Source organism: Lissotriton helveticus, chromosome 10 (genome assembly GCF_964261635.1).
Source record: "Lissotriton helveticus chromosome 10, aLisHel1.1, whole genome shotgun sequence".
In the NCBI taxonomy this organism is placed as follows: Eukaryota; Metazoa; Chordata; class Amphibia; order Caudata; family Salamandridae; genus Lissotriton; species Lissotriton helveticus.
This window is the reverse complement of record NC_136071.1, coordinates 969105657-969124140: the sequence shown is the minus strand read 5'-3', so window position 1 is coordinate 969124140 and position 18484 is coordinate 969105657. Positions and strand designations below refer to the sequence as shown.

The following is an 18484-nucleotide window of genomic DNA, read 5'->3' as shown; positions in this document are numbered from 1 at the left end:
TGATCTGCTGAAGTTACAACGGTTCGGGGGCAGTCTCACCACCACACTTGTGTAGTGCAAATGCTTCCAAGTGTGACGGTGGTCAGACCGACACCACAGGTTCGGCGGTCCTATGGACTGCTAAACTTGTAATAGTCCCTTGGTCTTTGAATCAAACTCTGGGTGACCCTTTCTTGTGCTGCCAAATATATGGCTTCAAGTACTCCTTGATGTGCTCACAAATAGAAACACTGCTCAGCTCAGTTATTGCATGGACAGTGGTGGCCTATTTCCTGCATTAGCAGTTTGCATTTCCTCAAGTGTGTTTGTAACCTGTACAGAGTTCTTTGCAACACCACCACTGTCATATGCTAACTCCACCTGCATGTTAGCTGTTCTCCGACATATGGCTGAGATCACAGTAGCCAACCACACCAAAGAACAACCAAATGTTTTCAGCCAAGTGTTCTTGTAACTCTGTTTGTGCCTGTGTGATGCTCAGTGTTCAAATATTTGTGAGGCAAAACCTTAAACAGCCATATTCCAGTCATCAAAGCTTGATGTCATTACTTCAGCATTCTAAAAAAATGGTTCTTTCTACTTTGGTAACCCTTCGTTCAACTCTGATATTGCCCTGTGTGGCTATCATTGTATTTTGAGTTTGGATTGCTGCAGTACATTAAATTATGCAGGAGCAGATGTCCTGCATTCTAGAACTAACAGTAGGGTTTATAGTCCTCTTTTTTAATTTAATATAGGAACTGGAAGTAAGATTTATGGTTCATTTTACGCAGAATTTGCAATAGCTGTAGTATACAGAACGAATGCAGCTGTGTTTTAACGGATACTTGTTCCACTTTCAGTGTTTCTTATAATATTAATTAGATGGTCTGGATTTTTTACTTTATTGTGTTTGTGTGGTAGGAGTATATTGAGATGTTGTAATTTTAAACAAATTGAAAGTAGTAATTTAATGTTAATGATCATCATATATCTAAGTTCCCAAAGTTAAATTGTTACTAATATAGGGGGTCATTACGATGGTAGAGAGTCTTCCCTTCATCGGAAGGCCATTCCCCCCGGCCACATAAGTATTGCAGGCTGTTCTATAGCAGTCAGACTGGCTCCTTGGGTATGCCGGTGTGGCGGAGGGCCTCCCTAAATAGTGGAGGTGCCTACTAGGCACTGCTGTAGGGATTACAATGTCCCTTTCTTCCTGTCTGTTGATGGACAGGCTGGCAGAAAGCGACTTTAGGGGCTGGTAGCTGGCCCCCCTTATCCACTGACCCCCAAACATGGGACCATATCCCTGCACCATTTGTGGCAGGCACTGCATGGTGTCTACCATGTAGTGCAGGGAAATGTAAATTGACCCTTTTTTGCATTGTGGCGGGTGCTGCAGTTAGCAGCACCCATCACAATGCAAAACATAAGCAATGAGACTGCCTCGGTGGCAGTCGCATTGTAATTCGTACTGTGAGAGTGCCGGCTTGTAGGCGGGCGGTCCCAAATACAACACAATGGTGGACGGACTGAATTCTGTCCATCATCGTAATGACCCCCACTGTGTTTAATTTTTGTAATTCAGGGTTATGTTACACCTGCATGACCCATTAATAGTATTTATTTGCTGGGAGTGGAGCCTACAAACGTAATTGTCTAACTGTTTTGGGAAATTAGTCAATGTGTTAATTTGGACTACATTACCCATAATGCATTGTTTTTAGAGCTTGTATTTTTTTAATCAATGTTGTTCGAATTTCCTAGCAGATATTTTAAACTGGTATTGTATTAAATGAAAGAGATTTACTTCTTTTACCCATTATATAAAATGTTTAGTCCAACATTTATAAAAAGGTTCTATATTTTTTTTAAGTAAATTATGAACAACTAGCCTGGAACATTTGATCCAGTTACAATAGTGTGAATCAGACACTCCTGAGATGGATTCTGGCTGCAACATGTACTCAATTGTTTCTTCCATAGGGATGGGTGGTGGTTCTTTGCTCTCTCCTCCGCTAATAGCTTCTGCCTGCTTCCTTCTATTTGCTACTCTCTTTGCAACTGGATCACAGGCCAGATGATGTCTTTACATATTTCCTCTACAGACCTTTAGGTCACTTCAATTTCATTGATCCATTGCTGTATTTTATGTGTTCTACATTGTATAATTCAAGTATTTTTCTTTATCTCAATTGACGTTTCTTGATTGAAAATCTGTCTGAATTAAAAGTGTCTCCTTCAGACCATAACTGATATTAGAAGAGAATAATGGAGCTAGAAAAAACACTTACAACCAATGCAATAGTATAAACATTTAATATAACAAAGTTCCACATATTGACTTTTTAACAGATACTATCATCATTGGCTGCTAAAGAATTATCTGCGTATTCAAAAGCAGGTGCAATAGCAGAAGAAATTCTCTCAGCAATAAGGACAGTTGTTGCCTTTAATGGCCAGAAAAAAGCAGTTTCAAGGTAATGTTTGATTAATCTCTAATTACAGTATTTGTGAGATTTTCGGCTGTAATTACTTATATTAACTTCTGTAGGGTATAACACGGTTGCTTCAGTTGCCTGTGGGGAGGTGCAGTGCATGGTATAACACAAAAATTCTGACAATATTGTTTTAATAAAACAGCATTATAACAGTGAAATATATAAATAATAATAATCAAACTTTACAAACAGTTAAAGCCACAATTTGAAAGGGAAAAAATACAGAGAACCTAACATACTGTGTACCGAACTAGTAGCATTAAGGTAAAGCAATTAAAAAGATTTTATTTAAAAAAGAGCAGAAGAACAAGTTATTTACCTTCAGAAGCACTGTTTCTGATGGATTCTCTAACAGCATATTCTCCACCTTGTAAAAAAAACCCTGATGGCTTTCCTCTTGCGCCCGTAGATGACGTTGTGGCTTCACATCAACTCTGTCCTGCCCCAGAAATTATACAGGAGCCACATATGATTGCCTCTCCTGCTCACTGGTGTCAGTGTCCTTCTGATCCCCACCCACACTGGTGAACACAAAGCCAATACTTGATCAGTTCATGAACAAAGATCTGGCTTTCCATAAAAGCACCTTGAGACCCCACACCTACACACCTCGCCCAAGCAGCTGAATACCCTCTCGGGTGATTAGTACACCATACAAATTAACATACCATAACATCAGAGTAGACAATGTGCAGATCTCTAATTTGTGAACATTTTATGTGAAGAAAAGAGTTCCTTTCATAGAATTGGAAGGAGGGTGAGTCGGTGAGAAATATGCGGTTAGGCTATCCACTAGAAAGAGCATCACCAAAGGCAACTAACCTGTTCATCTGTTGCAGGGATTCTGCCCAAATACAGAACTATGCGCAGGAATATGGGATCTTGGTGTATAAGGACTGAGTCTTCCTACCATCTTAGTACCCACAAATTCAGGACCGACTAGCTATAGTGCCTCACTTGCTCTCCTACTCACTCACAGAGAAACAAATGATTTGACACCCCAGAACACAACACTCCCAGATCTCTCAGGAATTGTGATAACACTCTCTTGTACATGTCCACAATAAGATCTGACAGAGACACAAAACAGTTTAAAATGTGTATTTTATCTAACGTGCCCTAAGATGCAGTACACGGTGCACAGACATAATATTGACTCCAAAATATCGTTTGGACAGAATATCGAGTTTTAAATATCGTTTGGACAAAATATCGACAGGACAGAATATCGACAGTCAAAATATCGTTTTTAAGGTAAGTGAAGTAATATCGACTGTAAATAATATAGAAAGTGAAAATATCCAAGTATATAATCTAGATAGTAAAACATATCGTTTTTTAAATAATATTTAATTATTTATAGTGTTTTTATGTTATAATATGTGTGAAAAGTGTCATTTTATGTTATAATTATTTTTAATTAATCATTTTTTTTAAATTATTGTGTAATTTTATTCTGTAGCGGGTTGTGGGTTTATAGGGGAATAGGGTGGGAAGTAATTTAATTATAATTAATTAAATATGTAAATTTATTAATTGGTAGTAATAAATAATTAATTGGTAATTAAATAATATTTGTTAATTATTTAAAATGTAATTGGTAATTAATTTAATTTAATTGATTAATTGCTAATTATGTAAATTAAAATAATTTATTTCCTGTAGCGGGTTGTGGGTTTATAGTGGAATAGGGTGGGAAGTAATTTAATTATAATTAATTAAATATGTAAATGTATTAATTGGTAGTAATATTTAATTAATTGGTAATTAAATAATATTTGTTAATTATTTAAAATGTAATTGGTAATTAATTTAATTTAATTGATTAATTGCTAATTATGTTAAATTAAAGGGGTATTTTTAGGGTTCAGGGTCAGTTTTTGGTTTTTGGGTAAAGGGGTATTTTTTGGGTTCAGTGTCAGTTTTTAGTTTTTGGGTAAAGGGATATTTTTTGGGTTCAGGGTCAGTTTTTAGTTTTTGGGTAAAGGGGTATTTTTAGGGTTCAGGGTCAGTTTTTAGTTTTTGGGTAAAGGGGTATTTTTAGGGTTCAGGGTCAGTTTTTAGTTTTTGGGTAAAGGGGTATTTTTAGGGTTCAGGGTCAGTTTTTAGTTTTTGGGTTAAGGGGTATTTTTAGGGTTCAGGGTCAGTTTTGGGTTTTTGGGTAAAGGGGTATTTTTAGGGTTCAGGGTCAGTTTTTAGTTTTTGGGTAAAGGGGTAATTTTAGGGTTCAGGGTCAGTTTTGGGGTTTTGGGTAAAGGTTTTTTTTTAGGGTTCAGGGTCAGTTTGGGGTTTTTGGGGTACAGGGGTACAGTGTAAAAATAAAGTAAAATTAAATGTACATTAATTTAATTTAATGAAATGAAATGAAATTAAATTATATTAAATTAATTTTAAATAATTTAAATTATAAAAATTATTATATACTTACCAATACTTACGTTGTAATGGTAGTGCGTTGTAAAAGTTGTGTTGTAACGTCATATATCCACTGTTGCACTCTTTGGAGTGGGAATAGTAATTTTAACCCCTACGCTATCCAACGCTTTCCCTACTGTTGCACCCACTGGAGTGGGAATAGTAATTTTTACTCTTTTGTATTTGTACGTTAATAATATTGGCTATTATTTAATTAATTTTTGTTACTATATATATACATGTTTTAAGAAATATGATTAAAAAAATATTATTTTTTTACTTTCATTAATTATTTAATTATTAAAAGTTATTTTAAGTATTGTTAAGTATATTTTAGTAATTAATTTTTTATATTAATGTAATTAAACATTGTTTTTATTAAAGTCGATATTTTTTACAACTATATTTTTGTAAACGATATTTTTTACTCGATATTTTTGTACTTACCTGTTTGTAGATAGAAACTCGATATTTTGTCTCTCGATATTTTGTCAACGATATTTTTGTTGGTCGATATTCTGTCCCTCGATATTATTTCAGTGATCCGCAGTACACGTGCCACAACAAGCAGAAAAATGCATAGTACAAATACAGTCAGCATAGCAGCTAGTCCAGAAATCATGAATTGAGATATCATCATAAAAAGACAATGGGGAAAGAGCCTAACCTCCCTCCCCTTGGTAAGATGAAGTATTATTATATAATAGAAGATCTGAGCTTTGTCAGCAGACCCCATACCTTAGCCTATAGATGGTGGATCTACATTGTAAGTGCTGTCTTGTTTTTCTCCCTGGAACGGTCCCTCTTCAAGTGTGTGTCACCTATTCGTGTACCCCACTAAAAACCCAAGTATGCTGCTCAAACAACAGCTGTATCAGTATGTTTTGCATAAGGGCTACGGTCTGGTCGCAACAAAATGACAAGGGACATTTTTTAAATGTATTTTTATTTGCCATTAGGTATATATTCACACCATACTGCATACGTCAAAAAAGCAGGTTATTTTCAATCTCATGTCGTTCGACAAGTGATGTATTATGCTATTGGCATATAATTGCATGTTTATCATCAAACCATTTTAATTTTCATTATTAACAACAAAAGTAACTTTTTAACATAACCAACCACCCTCCATCCCAATCCTTGTATATATATAGTTGCTCACTCCAGTCTTTTTGTCTCAACTCTTAAACTTCTTCAACTTCTTTCTGTGTGTTGTGAATAGTGAGATTATTGTCCTACGTGATTGTATTTTTTTTTTTTTTTAAACCTTTATTCGCAATAAGAAGTGGAAGACAAGCAAGAGACCATCAATGACGCATATACAAAGCATACAAAGATTCAGGTGTAGTGCAGTGCAGCGGCAACAAGGGACATTGTTGGTTGACCTTGCACATAATGTTCAGTCAAAATCACAGGAACATGCAGAGAATGAACCCAGCAACGAGTTGTCATGTGAAATCAGTCATTGAAAGTATTGACCAATAAAGACACATAATAACACGCGCTGAACAGCAGACAAGAAGCTACAACTTGGTCATGCTAACTTAGTGAAAAATACAATGTCCCTATGGGCCACAGGACACCCTCCTCTTGGCCAGGGCATTAGCCCTATACGAAAACAAAAATCACAGGTAAGCAGAGTCAAAGCATCTTAGTCAAGATCCAATTGGTATAATTATGAAGGTCCCCCCAAAAAATTGTATTGCAAGGTTCTAATGTTCAAAAAGAATTTGACAATTGGACGTCCATAAAAGCTATTGATTCATCGTTAGTCTTCAAAGTCAAAATTGTTTGCGGGAAAAGCGGAATGCCATGTACTCCAGAATGCTGTCCGTCCCTTCCATTGTAAAAAGGTATGCCATCCAGTTGAGTAGATCGAACGAGCATACATGCTCCTACTATCAAAAAGATGTTAGGAGCATTTCAGGGCAACCTGCGTTAACCTCGATGAAACTGTGGTCTATGGGAATGTGGAAAAGTAAATTTTGCCATGTTCTGTGTCCCTACGTGTCATCCATCATATGTTATGTGTGCATGATTGATATGCATATGTATTCCCTATGTTCGATTCAAGACGCAATTATAGTTGTGTCCATCTCTAATATGCCAGTTTCCAGTCCTCGTGAATACTACGAATATCAGGTCTATGTAAAGCTACGTTGCCACGTTTCCCAGTGTGCACGTTATTCCATTGTAAAGTCCTCGTTTCTAGGCCTCAAAAGGGCCTGGACACCAGATTCAGCTCCTGTCTCCTGAAACCTCGCTGAGGAGCGATACAGCCCCCACCTGTATCCTCGACCCTTCACTTACTTCCTGCCTCGCAGTGCCCGGTTCAGCCTGGCTCTGCCTCTGAGTCTGCCAAGAAAATGTTATGATTCCAGTTATCAGTTCAGTCCTCCTTCTCTGCATTCCTAAGCTACTGAACTGCATCAATAGTTTCCGTCATTGTCTAGCCTTCACGTCTCCACGTTAGAGAAATACTGCATTTAATGGTCATTTAATATTCTTCATCACGCACTACATGTAGAATAATGCATGGTCCAGTCTTAGAATCAAGTTAGCCTTTCCCCTCCTGACTTCTAGTTTATATCAACATGTTCTCTAAACATCAGATACTAGATACTGTTTAGGTACATGTCGCCCTGACTCTCCAGACTTCAGTCTCTGCTCCTAGCACAGAGTTCATAGCCCCCAGCTTCTCCTAGTAACACGTCATTGCTAGTTTTCGCGCACCATCAGGTTAGAGGTCCCGGCTCCTTAGGTAGCCCCCTCCATGGTTTCCGCCCCATTCATGACATATTCTGTTACGTTTGCATCACATGTCTATGTATACGCCCTGTTACACCCACTTTCACCCTTATCTTTCGCGACTGCTACGCGTCACGCCTTTGCTCCACCTACTGCTCCGCCTATCATATGTACTGTAATGCAACTGTTTTACTATATATGCTTGTGTATTGTTATTAAATGCTAGCGCGCTCATCCCAGATCCAGCCCCAGCGCTGCTGGGCCCTGCCATCCTATTCCTATGCAGGTTGTCCTGTTCCTGTCCTTTATGCTGTAATAAACCTGCGAAACTCCTACTACCTCGAATCTTGACTCTTATTTATTGAGCTATCTGTTATTCATTTATACATTAAAAAATAGGGTATTATTTATTTATTTACCACATAATGGCGCCCGAATAGGGACTTGCCCTTTCCCCACGCGTCGGTGAAGCCACGCCGACCCCCTGACCCTCTGCAGTCGTGACGGAACTCTTCTGCGCACCGGCAGATATTTCTGCTTCAAGTATCCCTCAGGCCCACGGAGGAGACGGAGGAGGCGGTCCAGCATCCAAACGAGACGGTGGAGGAACGCGGCGAGTCCCGACCAGAGCCCAAGCCGAGAGTCCAAGGTCCGAGGTATCCGGAGGCCCACCCGTAACTGAAGTCCGAAGTTCGTCGTCCGTAGCAGTCCAGTCCAGTCCGAGGCCTTCCGTTCTTGCTGCCCGGTGAGTACCATTACTGGGGTAGTATCTAGACAGGGTCAATCTAATTGACTCTGGTCCGTGGGTTGGTGGTACACAGACCCACAAACGAAGTGTCCACTTCGGTGGATGCGGGTCCTGACGTGTCTCTTTATGAGACCGGTAAGTTTCGTACTGTTTCAGCAGTGCATCTAGTTCCTGTTCTAGTCAGTTCTGTTCTCGAGAAAATTCATGTATTCTGTGTTCCGTATTCCAGGTAGTATTCTGTTCGAACTGTTATTTTTAAATGTTCTTCATGTATTTTAATGTCGTGGTATGAATGGGGAATAAGTATCGTGTTTATTGTGTATTGTATTGTGTCTAGATTATAGTTCAGTCATGCCGCTCTTTTCGAAATTACGTCAGTTAAAAACCAGAAAGGGTCTGCTGGAAGCAGCAGTTCCAGTTCCGCCTAGGGACAGTCCAGGTCATTTTATGTATCAGAAGCATGGCATAAGCGCCATACTGTATCTAGATTTATGGGTAGAGTATACCAAACAGTTAGAAGAAAAGTATAGATGGCCCGTATCGGGTACATGGGATGCCGAGTGCATCATGCGAGTAGAAGAGGCATTATGGAAAGAGAAAGCCAGACAGTCACAGAAAGATGCCATCGAGTTATGGCGCAAAGAAGCTCATAAAAGAACTGAAAAGGAAATCAGAAAGTCAGAATTAAGTAGAGAATCCTTAGAACGAGCACAAGAAAAAGAACTAATCGAGATAGGTGAACAAGTCAAAGCCGAACAGTCAGACAGACAGAGGCATGCCCTTATTAGGGGTATGTATCCTCTCCTTGCCGAGGGCTTGCCAAAAGCGACCCCAGAGGCATCCAGTAATTTCCCGCCACCATTAGTTCCGACCAAGCTACGTCACAAACAGACCGCAGCTGATATTTTTATTTCGTCCTATTTGGACGACACAGTCCCAGAATATACAAATCCTGTTCGCGCTCCGCCAGTCTCTGTAAATCAGGCACTTCCCGCTCCTCCAGACACCGGAGTACCTGTTACGGTACCCCCGGTCCAGCCCACCATACAAGTCCAGCCTACATTTCCATTTCCCACTCTGCCAGGACGAAGAGCCTCAGTAGACGACTCTAGTTTAGGGGCCGCAGGGGGAGGTACTCCTCAAACCCCGCCGCCACACAAGCGTTTAACGACAGCCGAATTACATGCACAAGCGTCACAGCGTACGCCCAGACATCAGACTGTAGCAGAAATAAGAAAATCCCTTGCCGAATGCGGCTATGATCCAGTCCCAGGCGAGGATAATATGGTTTTATATTCATTCCGCGTAAGAAAGGTGGCCGAGTATCTAGTCACCCTACCGAATATGAAAGAAGATCTAGACAGAATATATCGTTTCATCCGTACAGGGGATGATCCAGAAAGCATTAGCGAGGCCATGTCTCAAAGGAAAGCCGAGATCCAGCTCATGATATTAAAGTTTCTGATTAACTGTCTAATAAGAGAACAAGATTACCCGTCTAAAGATCCGGCCGAAATGAAAATCCTGACAAGGTGGAGTGATAATATAGCCGAGGGTAAGCACAAGACCGTCGGTGCTATGGAGAGTATGTACAAGAAAATCCGTAAAGAAATAATAAAATTACACGAACAGCGTAAAGCAGCACAAGTAAGCGAGAAAGAAAGTAACTCTGATACTGAAGAGATAGAAGACGAGAATTCCGCCAGAATAGCGTATGTAGGAAAACCTAGATTTCCAGATCGCCATTTACGCCTAGAACACAAGTCTACTTTCCATCATCCAGCACCAGAACAAGGTTCTCTAGAACAAGTATTCCAAGTTACCGATCACATTCTGAAATCACGAATCGGTTACAGTGAGTTGAGTACCATGCATGAACAAGAACTAGCCCGATCAGCAGTCCGATGGATTACTGATTCTACCACTTTTCCAGACGAAATAGTGGCACAGATGTTTCTGAAACTGCCCCCAGCCGAGCAACGACTGGTGGGTATGTATATGATCCAGCACCTCATTACATTGTATGAGGGTCAGCACTCTGATCCAGGCCCGTTACATGATATCCTGAACGAGTTACTCCAGTATAGATGGAAAGGTCTAGGTACCGATTTAATTAGTGTCATTCTAGAACAGCGTCACAAATATAGAACGTTTTTGAACCCGCATTTTGTTCATGTCTCACCCCCAGAAGGTAAACCATTTTACATGGAGAGACAGAATCCGTTACGAGAAGTCCACCCAGTTAGAGAAACGGGTGGCGAACTAGAACGAGTGTTTGTTTACACTCCGATTACAAAGATGGAACTCCTCGAGATGAAGAAATTAATTCCCTGTCATGACAAAGATCCAGCAGGGTTCCATAGAGAATTAAAAGACATGCTCCGTATGGGAGAATACACGTATCCAGATATAATTAAAATGTTAAAGGTTCTGCTGCCCGCAGGGGTGTATGAAAAGCTCAAGGAAAAAGAATGGGAGGTGGGAGAGAAAAAGATCGATTGGGCAGTTCTAGAAGCTGAAGATAAGGCACGAGTACCAGGTACCGGTCTCGGGGATAAATGTAAAGAATTACCTGAATTATTAATACAAGTTTTACCCAGATTATTGACAACTAGAAAAGAAGACTGGGATGCAATCTCAGCCTGTAAACAGAAGCAAGATGAGGATATTAGTGATTTTTATTCTAGATTTGAGAAATGTTTTAGCATCAACAGTGGCCTCAAGACAAGTAGTGAGTCATACCCTCACCTTTTTGTTACTAAATTAGTCGAGAAATTAAAAATCGAGTTTTGAAAGTCGAAAGTACCTGGCAAGCTAATACCCCGTCCCAGATGTTGCAGATGCTCCAATACCACCAGAATAGAATCAGGGAAGAGCAAGAACACGAGAGAAAACGTATGAAAGACACGAAAATGAAAGTACTAGTTGCACAATCTGTTCCTCAAGACAGTCAGAAAGGGGTCCAAATCAAGTCAGTCATCCTGCAGCTCCCGTTAAAGGGAACTGCAATTATTGTAAACAGCCAGGTCATTTTATAAATGAGTGTGCAGTTCTGAAACACAACATAGCTACTGGTAAGACTAAAGAAAGACCACGTCCGCCTAGACAAGAACAAGTTTCACAGATTCCTCAGCCACAGAATGCACAACAGACAGTTACAACACCGCAGCCTATTGCTGCAACACAGCATGTCACACAGCAGATGTACCAGTATGCACAGTCTGAGTATCCAGAGTACCAGCAGTATTCATGAAACAGCCTAGAGAGGGAGGTAGGCTTGCCTCTCATCGAGATACCTGTAGATCAAGAAGGTCCCTATGTTCATAGTCAAGTATTAGGGAAAGACAGAAAGTTTTTGATTGATACAGGGGCAAGTAGGACCACAATTAGTCACGCCGAAGTTCCAGGGGCTCCGCTCTCAGGCTCAAGAAATGTTTCCCTTGGATTTTCAGGAAAGCCTATCGTAAATGAGATTTCAAAGCCAGTTACTCTAGAAGTAGGTCCATTGTCCCGCACTACTGATCTGTTACTTACTAAGTCATGTCCAGAAAACCTACTAGGCATTAAGACACTGAAAGAGTTAGGTGCAGTTATATGCTGTTCCCCAGAGGGAATACGATTGTTCCTACGTGACTTTAAGGGTCACTATGTATTACGAGATTTTGATTCAAGACTGTCTAATGTTCCACAGCACTTATGGGCGCAAGGTCCAACTGATGTAGGTTACATGCAAATCACACCCCATCGTGTGACTCTCAAGCCAGGTGTAGTGTTACCACGAATCAGACAGTACAGATTGCCACCTGAGGCTGTAGCAGCCTTATCCAAAATTATTGACGAGCTTATTGCTCAAGGAGTGGTTGTAGAAACTGACTCCAATGTATGTAATTCTCCGATCATTCCAGTCATGAAACGTACTGATCCAAATGCACCCCCAGTATATCGATTAGTGATTGACCTACGAGAGCTTAATAAGTGTATTATTCCTCAGTACCCAGTTGTCCCAGACATCTCTTCCCTATTAACGGCCATTGATTCCGAAGCCACGTTCTTCACTGTCATAGACCTCAAGAACGCATTTTTCAGTGTCCCTATTCATCCAGACAGCCAGTTCCTTTTCGGATTTTGTTTAAATGGAAGGAGCTATATGTTTACACGAGCTCCTCAAGGTTTCACAGAAAGTCCTAGTATTTACAGTCAAGCACTCAAGAGACAACTAGACAACATTCACATGCCAACTGACACTGCCCTGCTCCAGTATGTCGATGATCTACTGATCACAGCCCGTTCTGAACGTGCTTGCGAGCAAGCATCCCTTACAGTCTTGTATTTCCTAGCCGAGATGGGGCACAAGGTGTCCCCTTCTAAGCTTCAATTCTGTGTCCAGCAAGTGGTCTACTTAGGACACTTACTGTCCAAGAGGGGTAGGCAGTTGACACCAGACCGTATCCAGTTAATAGCGAGTCTTCCTCAGCCCAAGATCCAGAAGGAGGTACGTGCTTTTATTGGCCTTACTTCTTATTGCAGACAATGGATTCCTCAGTATGCATTTCTAGCCAAACCACTGATACAGTTAACGACACAGGAGGCAGCCGTATCGACTGTTCTCCCTTGGACATCTGAACATACACTTAGTTTCAATGAGTTAAAGAAAGCTTTATGCCAAGCTCCAGTTCTAGCGACACCGAACTACAGTAAGCCTTTTACACTTTTCGTCACTGAACGTGAAGGTACAGCATTATCTGTTCTCACACAAGATCAAGCAGGACAATACAAGCCCTGTGCTTATTTTTCGAGCACATTAGATCCTGTAGCCCAGGCTCTGCCTGCGTGCCTCAAGTCAGTTGCAGCCACAGCACTAGCTATCAGACAAAGTGATTCCATAGTCTTAGGACATACCTTGACAGTACAAGTTCCACATTCCGTGGAAGTTCTTTTAAACCGAACACAAACTCAGCACTTGACAATTGCACTGTTACCATCAGTTACTCCGAATTCTGCCACACATGACTGCGTGGAAGTAGTTAACATTACGACAAAGCCAAGACAAGATCTGACAGATATTCCGTTACCAGACCCCGACCTGACACTTTATGTGGATGGTTCATGCATGAGAACAAGTACAGGAGAACTAGTCGCCGCGTATGCAGTGACTACTGACACCGAAGTTATTGAAACACACCGTATTGACACCCTGTCCGCTCAAGCAGCAGAGCTAGTTGCTCTGACACAAGCCTGCATACACGCCAAGAACTTGAAAGTTAATGTTTACACAGATTCACGCTACGCATTTGGAGTTGTACACGACTTCGGAGTGCTCTGGCAGGAGAGAGGTTTCATGACTTCTCATGGAACCAAGATTCAGCATGGTCTCCTTATTCAAGCTCTGTTAGATGCCATACATTTACCGACATCTATCGCTATCATGAAATGCAAAGCACATACGAAAGTTACTGACATTATTTCCCAAGGTAATGATCTAGCAGATCGCACAGCCAAGCTTACAGCACAGACTCCAGACATTCCAGTTAACATAACACATACTCCAGATCCGACTACATGTATGACAGTTAAGGACCCTACTCAAGATGTCATAGATATCCAGTTACACGCTACTCCCGATGAAATCAAGAAATGGTCCGAACAAGGAGGGGTCCAGACAGATCAAGGATGGTTAACGAAGGGTAGAGCCACATGGTTTCTCCCCGACTCTATGGTTCAAGTCATTATCAATACCGCACATAGTCCAGCACATTTAGGAGAAAAAGCTATGTTAGACAGTATCCAGAATATTTGGTTCAACAAACATTTACGAGCTGCAGCCAAGCAGAAAGTCCGTACCTGTATGATATGTTGTCAGTTTAATCCAGGTAAAAGTGTCCCGGTGGAACAAGGTGGATTCCAGCCTCCTGACCACCCTTTTGAAGTCCTCCAGATGGATTATATTCAGATGGAGCGATGTCGAGGTTTCAAGTATGTCCTTGTAGTTGTATGCGCTTTGTCCAGGTGGACAGAAGCATATCCAGTCCCAGATTACACAGCCGCGACCACTGCCAAGCAGTTGGTTCGTGAGTTCTTCCCCCGTTATGGACTCCCTAGAGTCGAATATTCTGACAACGGCCAGCCATTCTCATCTGAGTTGATGAAGCATGTTTCCCTTTTGTTAGGGTACCAGTGGAAGTTTCATTGTGTACGCCATCCTGAAGCAGCCGGTCTCGTAGAGAGACATAATCAGACTCTGAAAATCCGAATTGCAAAAGTATGCAAAGAAAAAGGTGTGGACTGGCTAGTAGCTCTACCAGTCGCTTTATTTTATATGCGCATGGTCGCACATTCCAGATCAGGTCTGTCCCCGTATGAGGTCGTTTTCGGCCGCCCCCCAAATATGTGGGGTACTCCTAGACCCCGAAGTATTACCGATGTTTCAAGTAATATGCTGACAGATTACCTAGCTTCCTTGATGTCTGCCCTCAACTCATGTCGTTCACAGGTTGCCGCCGCATTTCCAGACAATACCGAGGTGGCACCGCATGAAATCGTTCCAGGATCCATGGTGTTGGTGAGGAATTTTGACAGATCAAGTCCGCTGGAGCCACGCTGGAAGGAGCCCCGACAGGTCCTCCTCACCACCCGTACAGCCGTGAAGTTGGAAGGTCGCAAAGGCTGGGTGCACCTTTCTCATGTAAAACAATTCAATGGACTGAAACCCGTCTTAAAGAACATTTCCCAGGATTTGAAGGATTGCCAAAGCATTGTTCTCAAGGACTGTCCCGCAAATGACAATGTTACTACACCCCCCCTGTTAGAGAAAACTCCGCAACAGGAGTATAAACTCAAGTTAAGGTCTAGTAAAATAAGTCAGTCAGTTTGATTGTCTAAGTCCTCCCCTAGGTGAAACGGTTAGACTGTTTCTGACATGTATAAAATAGACCCCCATAGTGAGAGAGTCAGTCAAAACTCAATCCGATGTATCGTTTTTCTAAGTTTCATATTATTTCTCAGCATTATTATTTCCTGCACCAGTTATGCATTCTACCTGTATCTTCCAGTTCCTCATGTAAATATGTCTTCTAATGCTACTGTAGAGCACATGTTTAGTGACCTACCTCCTCATGAACTCTCTTACCGCCTCGCTATGCGAAATAATTCCTTTATCCGCATGTTACATTACTCACACCAGACCAGCAATGCCACTAATTGTTGGGTGTGTGGTCGACTCCCCCCTTTCCAGACACCGAAGGGAGTTCTGCCACTTTTTCCTTATCCATTCTCACATAATGGTTCGTGTGGAGCATGGTTCACGTTAACGTCATCCTCAACAGATATGTCTTTTCTTAACAGTACATGTTTCCCAGACAAGCAAGGTCTCCCCCACAGAACAGGTTTAGATCTAGAAAATGAAGTGTATAATTTAGGTAACTATTCTTCGAATTTCATGGTCCTGAATGTTCAGTCTGATACTACTCCAGACTTACCTGCTATTTCAGTATTACCAGTCAAAGGCGAATTATGTGTCCGAAATAATGGTTCCGTACATGTAGGACACAGTGATTGTACTACTATTGTCAAGTATAGTGACAGTGGGAAATCTATTTTTAAAGCTTCACGTCATTCTTATTTTATTTGTGGTCAAACTGCATATGTTCGTCTGCCCCTCGATTGGGAGGGAACCTGTTACATTGCCTTCCTACTGCCACCAGTTTTCCTAGCCCCACCTGATTATCATAGAAATACACATCTAGTACACATTAGACATAGAAGGGAGTCCCCAATTGTCGATTATACTGAAACTGCTCTAGAACAGTATACAGATTTCAATAGAGGTTTCTTCTTCTTTATAGGACCTATCCAGAATAGTAAGCTAATCCGTAGGTTAACCAGAACCCTCGAAGCTGTAGTAAATGAGACTGCCTCTGCTCTAGGTAACTTAACTGAAGAGCAATCTGCTATGAGATTTGTCGTTTTACAGAATCGTCTCGTCCTTGACGTCATACTGGCCGATAGGGGCGGGGCCTGTAGAGTCATCGGATCTAGTTGCTGCATTTTCATTCCAAATAACGCACCGTCTGTTTATTCAGCTATAACCAGACTCCATAAAATTGCCCATCTGTTACACCAAGATCCAGGCACCTGGACATGGTCCGGTTGGTTCTGGAATATAATTTCCGCATGGGGATGGAAAATATTGTCCTTCCTAGGTATTGCAGTAGCGATCATATTCAGCTGCTGCCTCTGTATACAATGTGGCCCTGCGATTTGCGGCATTTGTGCTACATCTTGTATTCCTAGTCCCAAGCCCCGTTCTAAATCCCGTTCCAGGATAATTCGAGACGAGCAAATGATACTGTATGAAATGATAGATGGTATCATGAATATTGATGTTTCCTGATGGAAACGTAGTGACAAGGAGGGAATGTGGAAAAGTAAATTTTGCCATGTTCTGTGTCCCTACGTGTCATCCATCATATGTTATGTGTGCATGATTGATATGCATATGTATTCCCTATGTTCGATTCAAGACGCAATTATAGTTGTGTCCATCTCTAATATGCCAGTTTCCAGTCCTCGTGAATACTACGAATATCAGGTCTATGTAAAGCTACGTTGCCACGTTTCCCAGTGTGCACGTTATTCCATTGTAAAGTCCTCGTTTCTAGGCCTCAAAAGGGCCTGGACACCAGATTCAGCTCCTGTCTCCTGAAACCTCGCTGAGGAGCGATACAGCCCCCACCTGTATCCTCGACCCTTCACTTACTTCCTGCCTCGCAGTGCCCGGTTCAGCCTGGCTCTGCCTCTGAGTCTGCCAAGAAAATGTTATGATTCCAGTTATCAGTTCAGTCCTCCTTCTCTGCATTCCTAAGCTACTGAACTGCATCAATAGTTTCCGTCATTGTCTAGCCTTCACGTCTCCACGTTAGAGAAATACTGCATTTAATGGTCATTTAATATTCTTCATCACGCACTACATGTAGAATAATGCATGGTCCAGTCTTAGAATCAAGTTAGCCTTTCCCCTCCTGACTTCTAGTTTATATCAACATGTTCTCTAAACATCAGATACTAGATACTGTTTAGGTACATGTCGCCCTGACTCTCCAGACTTCAGTCTCTGCTCCTAGCACAGAGTTCATAGCCCCCAGCTTCTCCTAGTAACACGTCATTGCTAGTTTTCGCGCACCATCAGGTTAGAGGTCCCGGCTCCTTAGGTAGCCCCCTCCATGGTTTCCGCCCCATTCATGACATATTCTGTTACGTTTGCATCACATGTCTATGTATACGCCCTGTTACACCCACTTTCACCCTTATCTTTCGCGACTGCTACGCGTCACGCCTTTGCTCCACCTACTGCTCCGCCTATCATATGTACTGTAATGCAACTGTTTTACTATATATGCTTGTGTATTGTTATTAAATGCTAGCGCGCTCATCCCAGATCCAGCCCCAGCGCTGCTGGGCCCTGCCATCCTATTCCTATGCAGGTTGTCCTGTTCCTGTCCTTTATGCTGTAATAAACCTGCGAAACTCCTACTACCTCGAATCTTGACTCTTATTTATTGAGCTGTCTGTTATTCATTTATACATTCAAAAATAGGGTATTATTTATTTATTTACCACATAATGGCGCCCGAATAGGGACTTGCCCTTTCCCCACGCGTCGGTGAAGCCACGCCGACCCCCTGACCCTCTGCAGTCGTGACGGAACTCTTCTGCGCACCGGCAGATATTTCTGCTTCAAGTATCCCTCAGGCCCACGGAGGAGACGGAGGAGGCGGTCCAGCATCCAAACGAGACGGTGGAGGAACGCGGCGAGTCCCGACCAGAGCCCAAGCCGAGAGTCCAAGGTCCGAGGTATCCGGAGGCCCACCCGTAACTGAAGTCCGAAGTTCGTCGTCCGTAGCAGTCCAGTCCAGTCCGAGGCCTTCCGTTCTTGCTGCCCGGTGAGTACCATTACTGGGGTAGTATCTAGACAGGGTCAATCTAATTGACTCTGGTCCGTGGGTTGGTGGTACACAGACCCACAAACGAAGTGTCCACTTCGGTGGATGCGGGTCCTGACGTGTCTCTTTATGAGACCGGTAAGTTTCGTACT

The 18484-nt window shown here is 41.9% G+C and overlaps 1 protein-coding gene across 2 annotated transcripts in view; it reads left to right on the top strand.

Moving 5' to 3' along the window:
• The window catches only part of LOC144784686 (ATP-dependent translocase ABCB1-like), a 1804387-nt gene that overhangs the window by 426895 nt on the left and 1359008 nt on the right, over positions 1-18484 (top strand). For both annotated transcript variants that reach the window (XM_078663637.1, XM_078663636.1), the window contains exon 8: positions 2335-2459. In XM_078663637.1, the coding sequence (XP_078519763.1) occupies positions 2335-2459 (125 nt within the window). The remainder of the gene's footprint in view (positions 1-2334; positions 2460-18484) is intronic.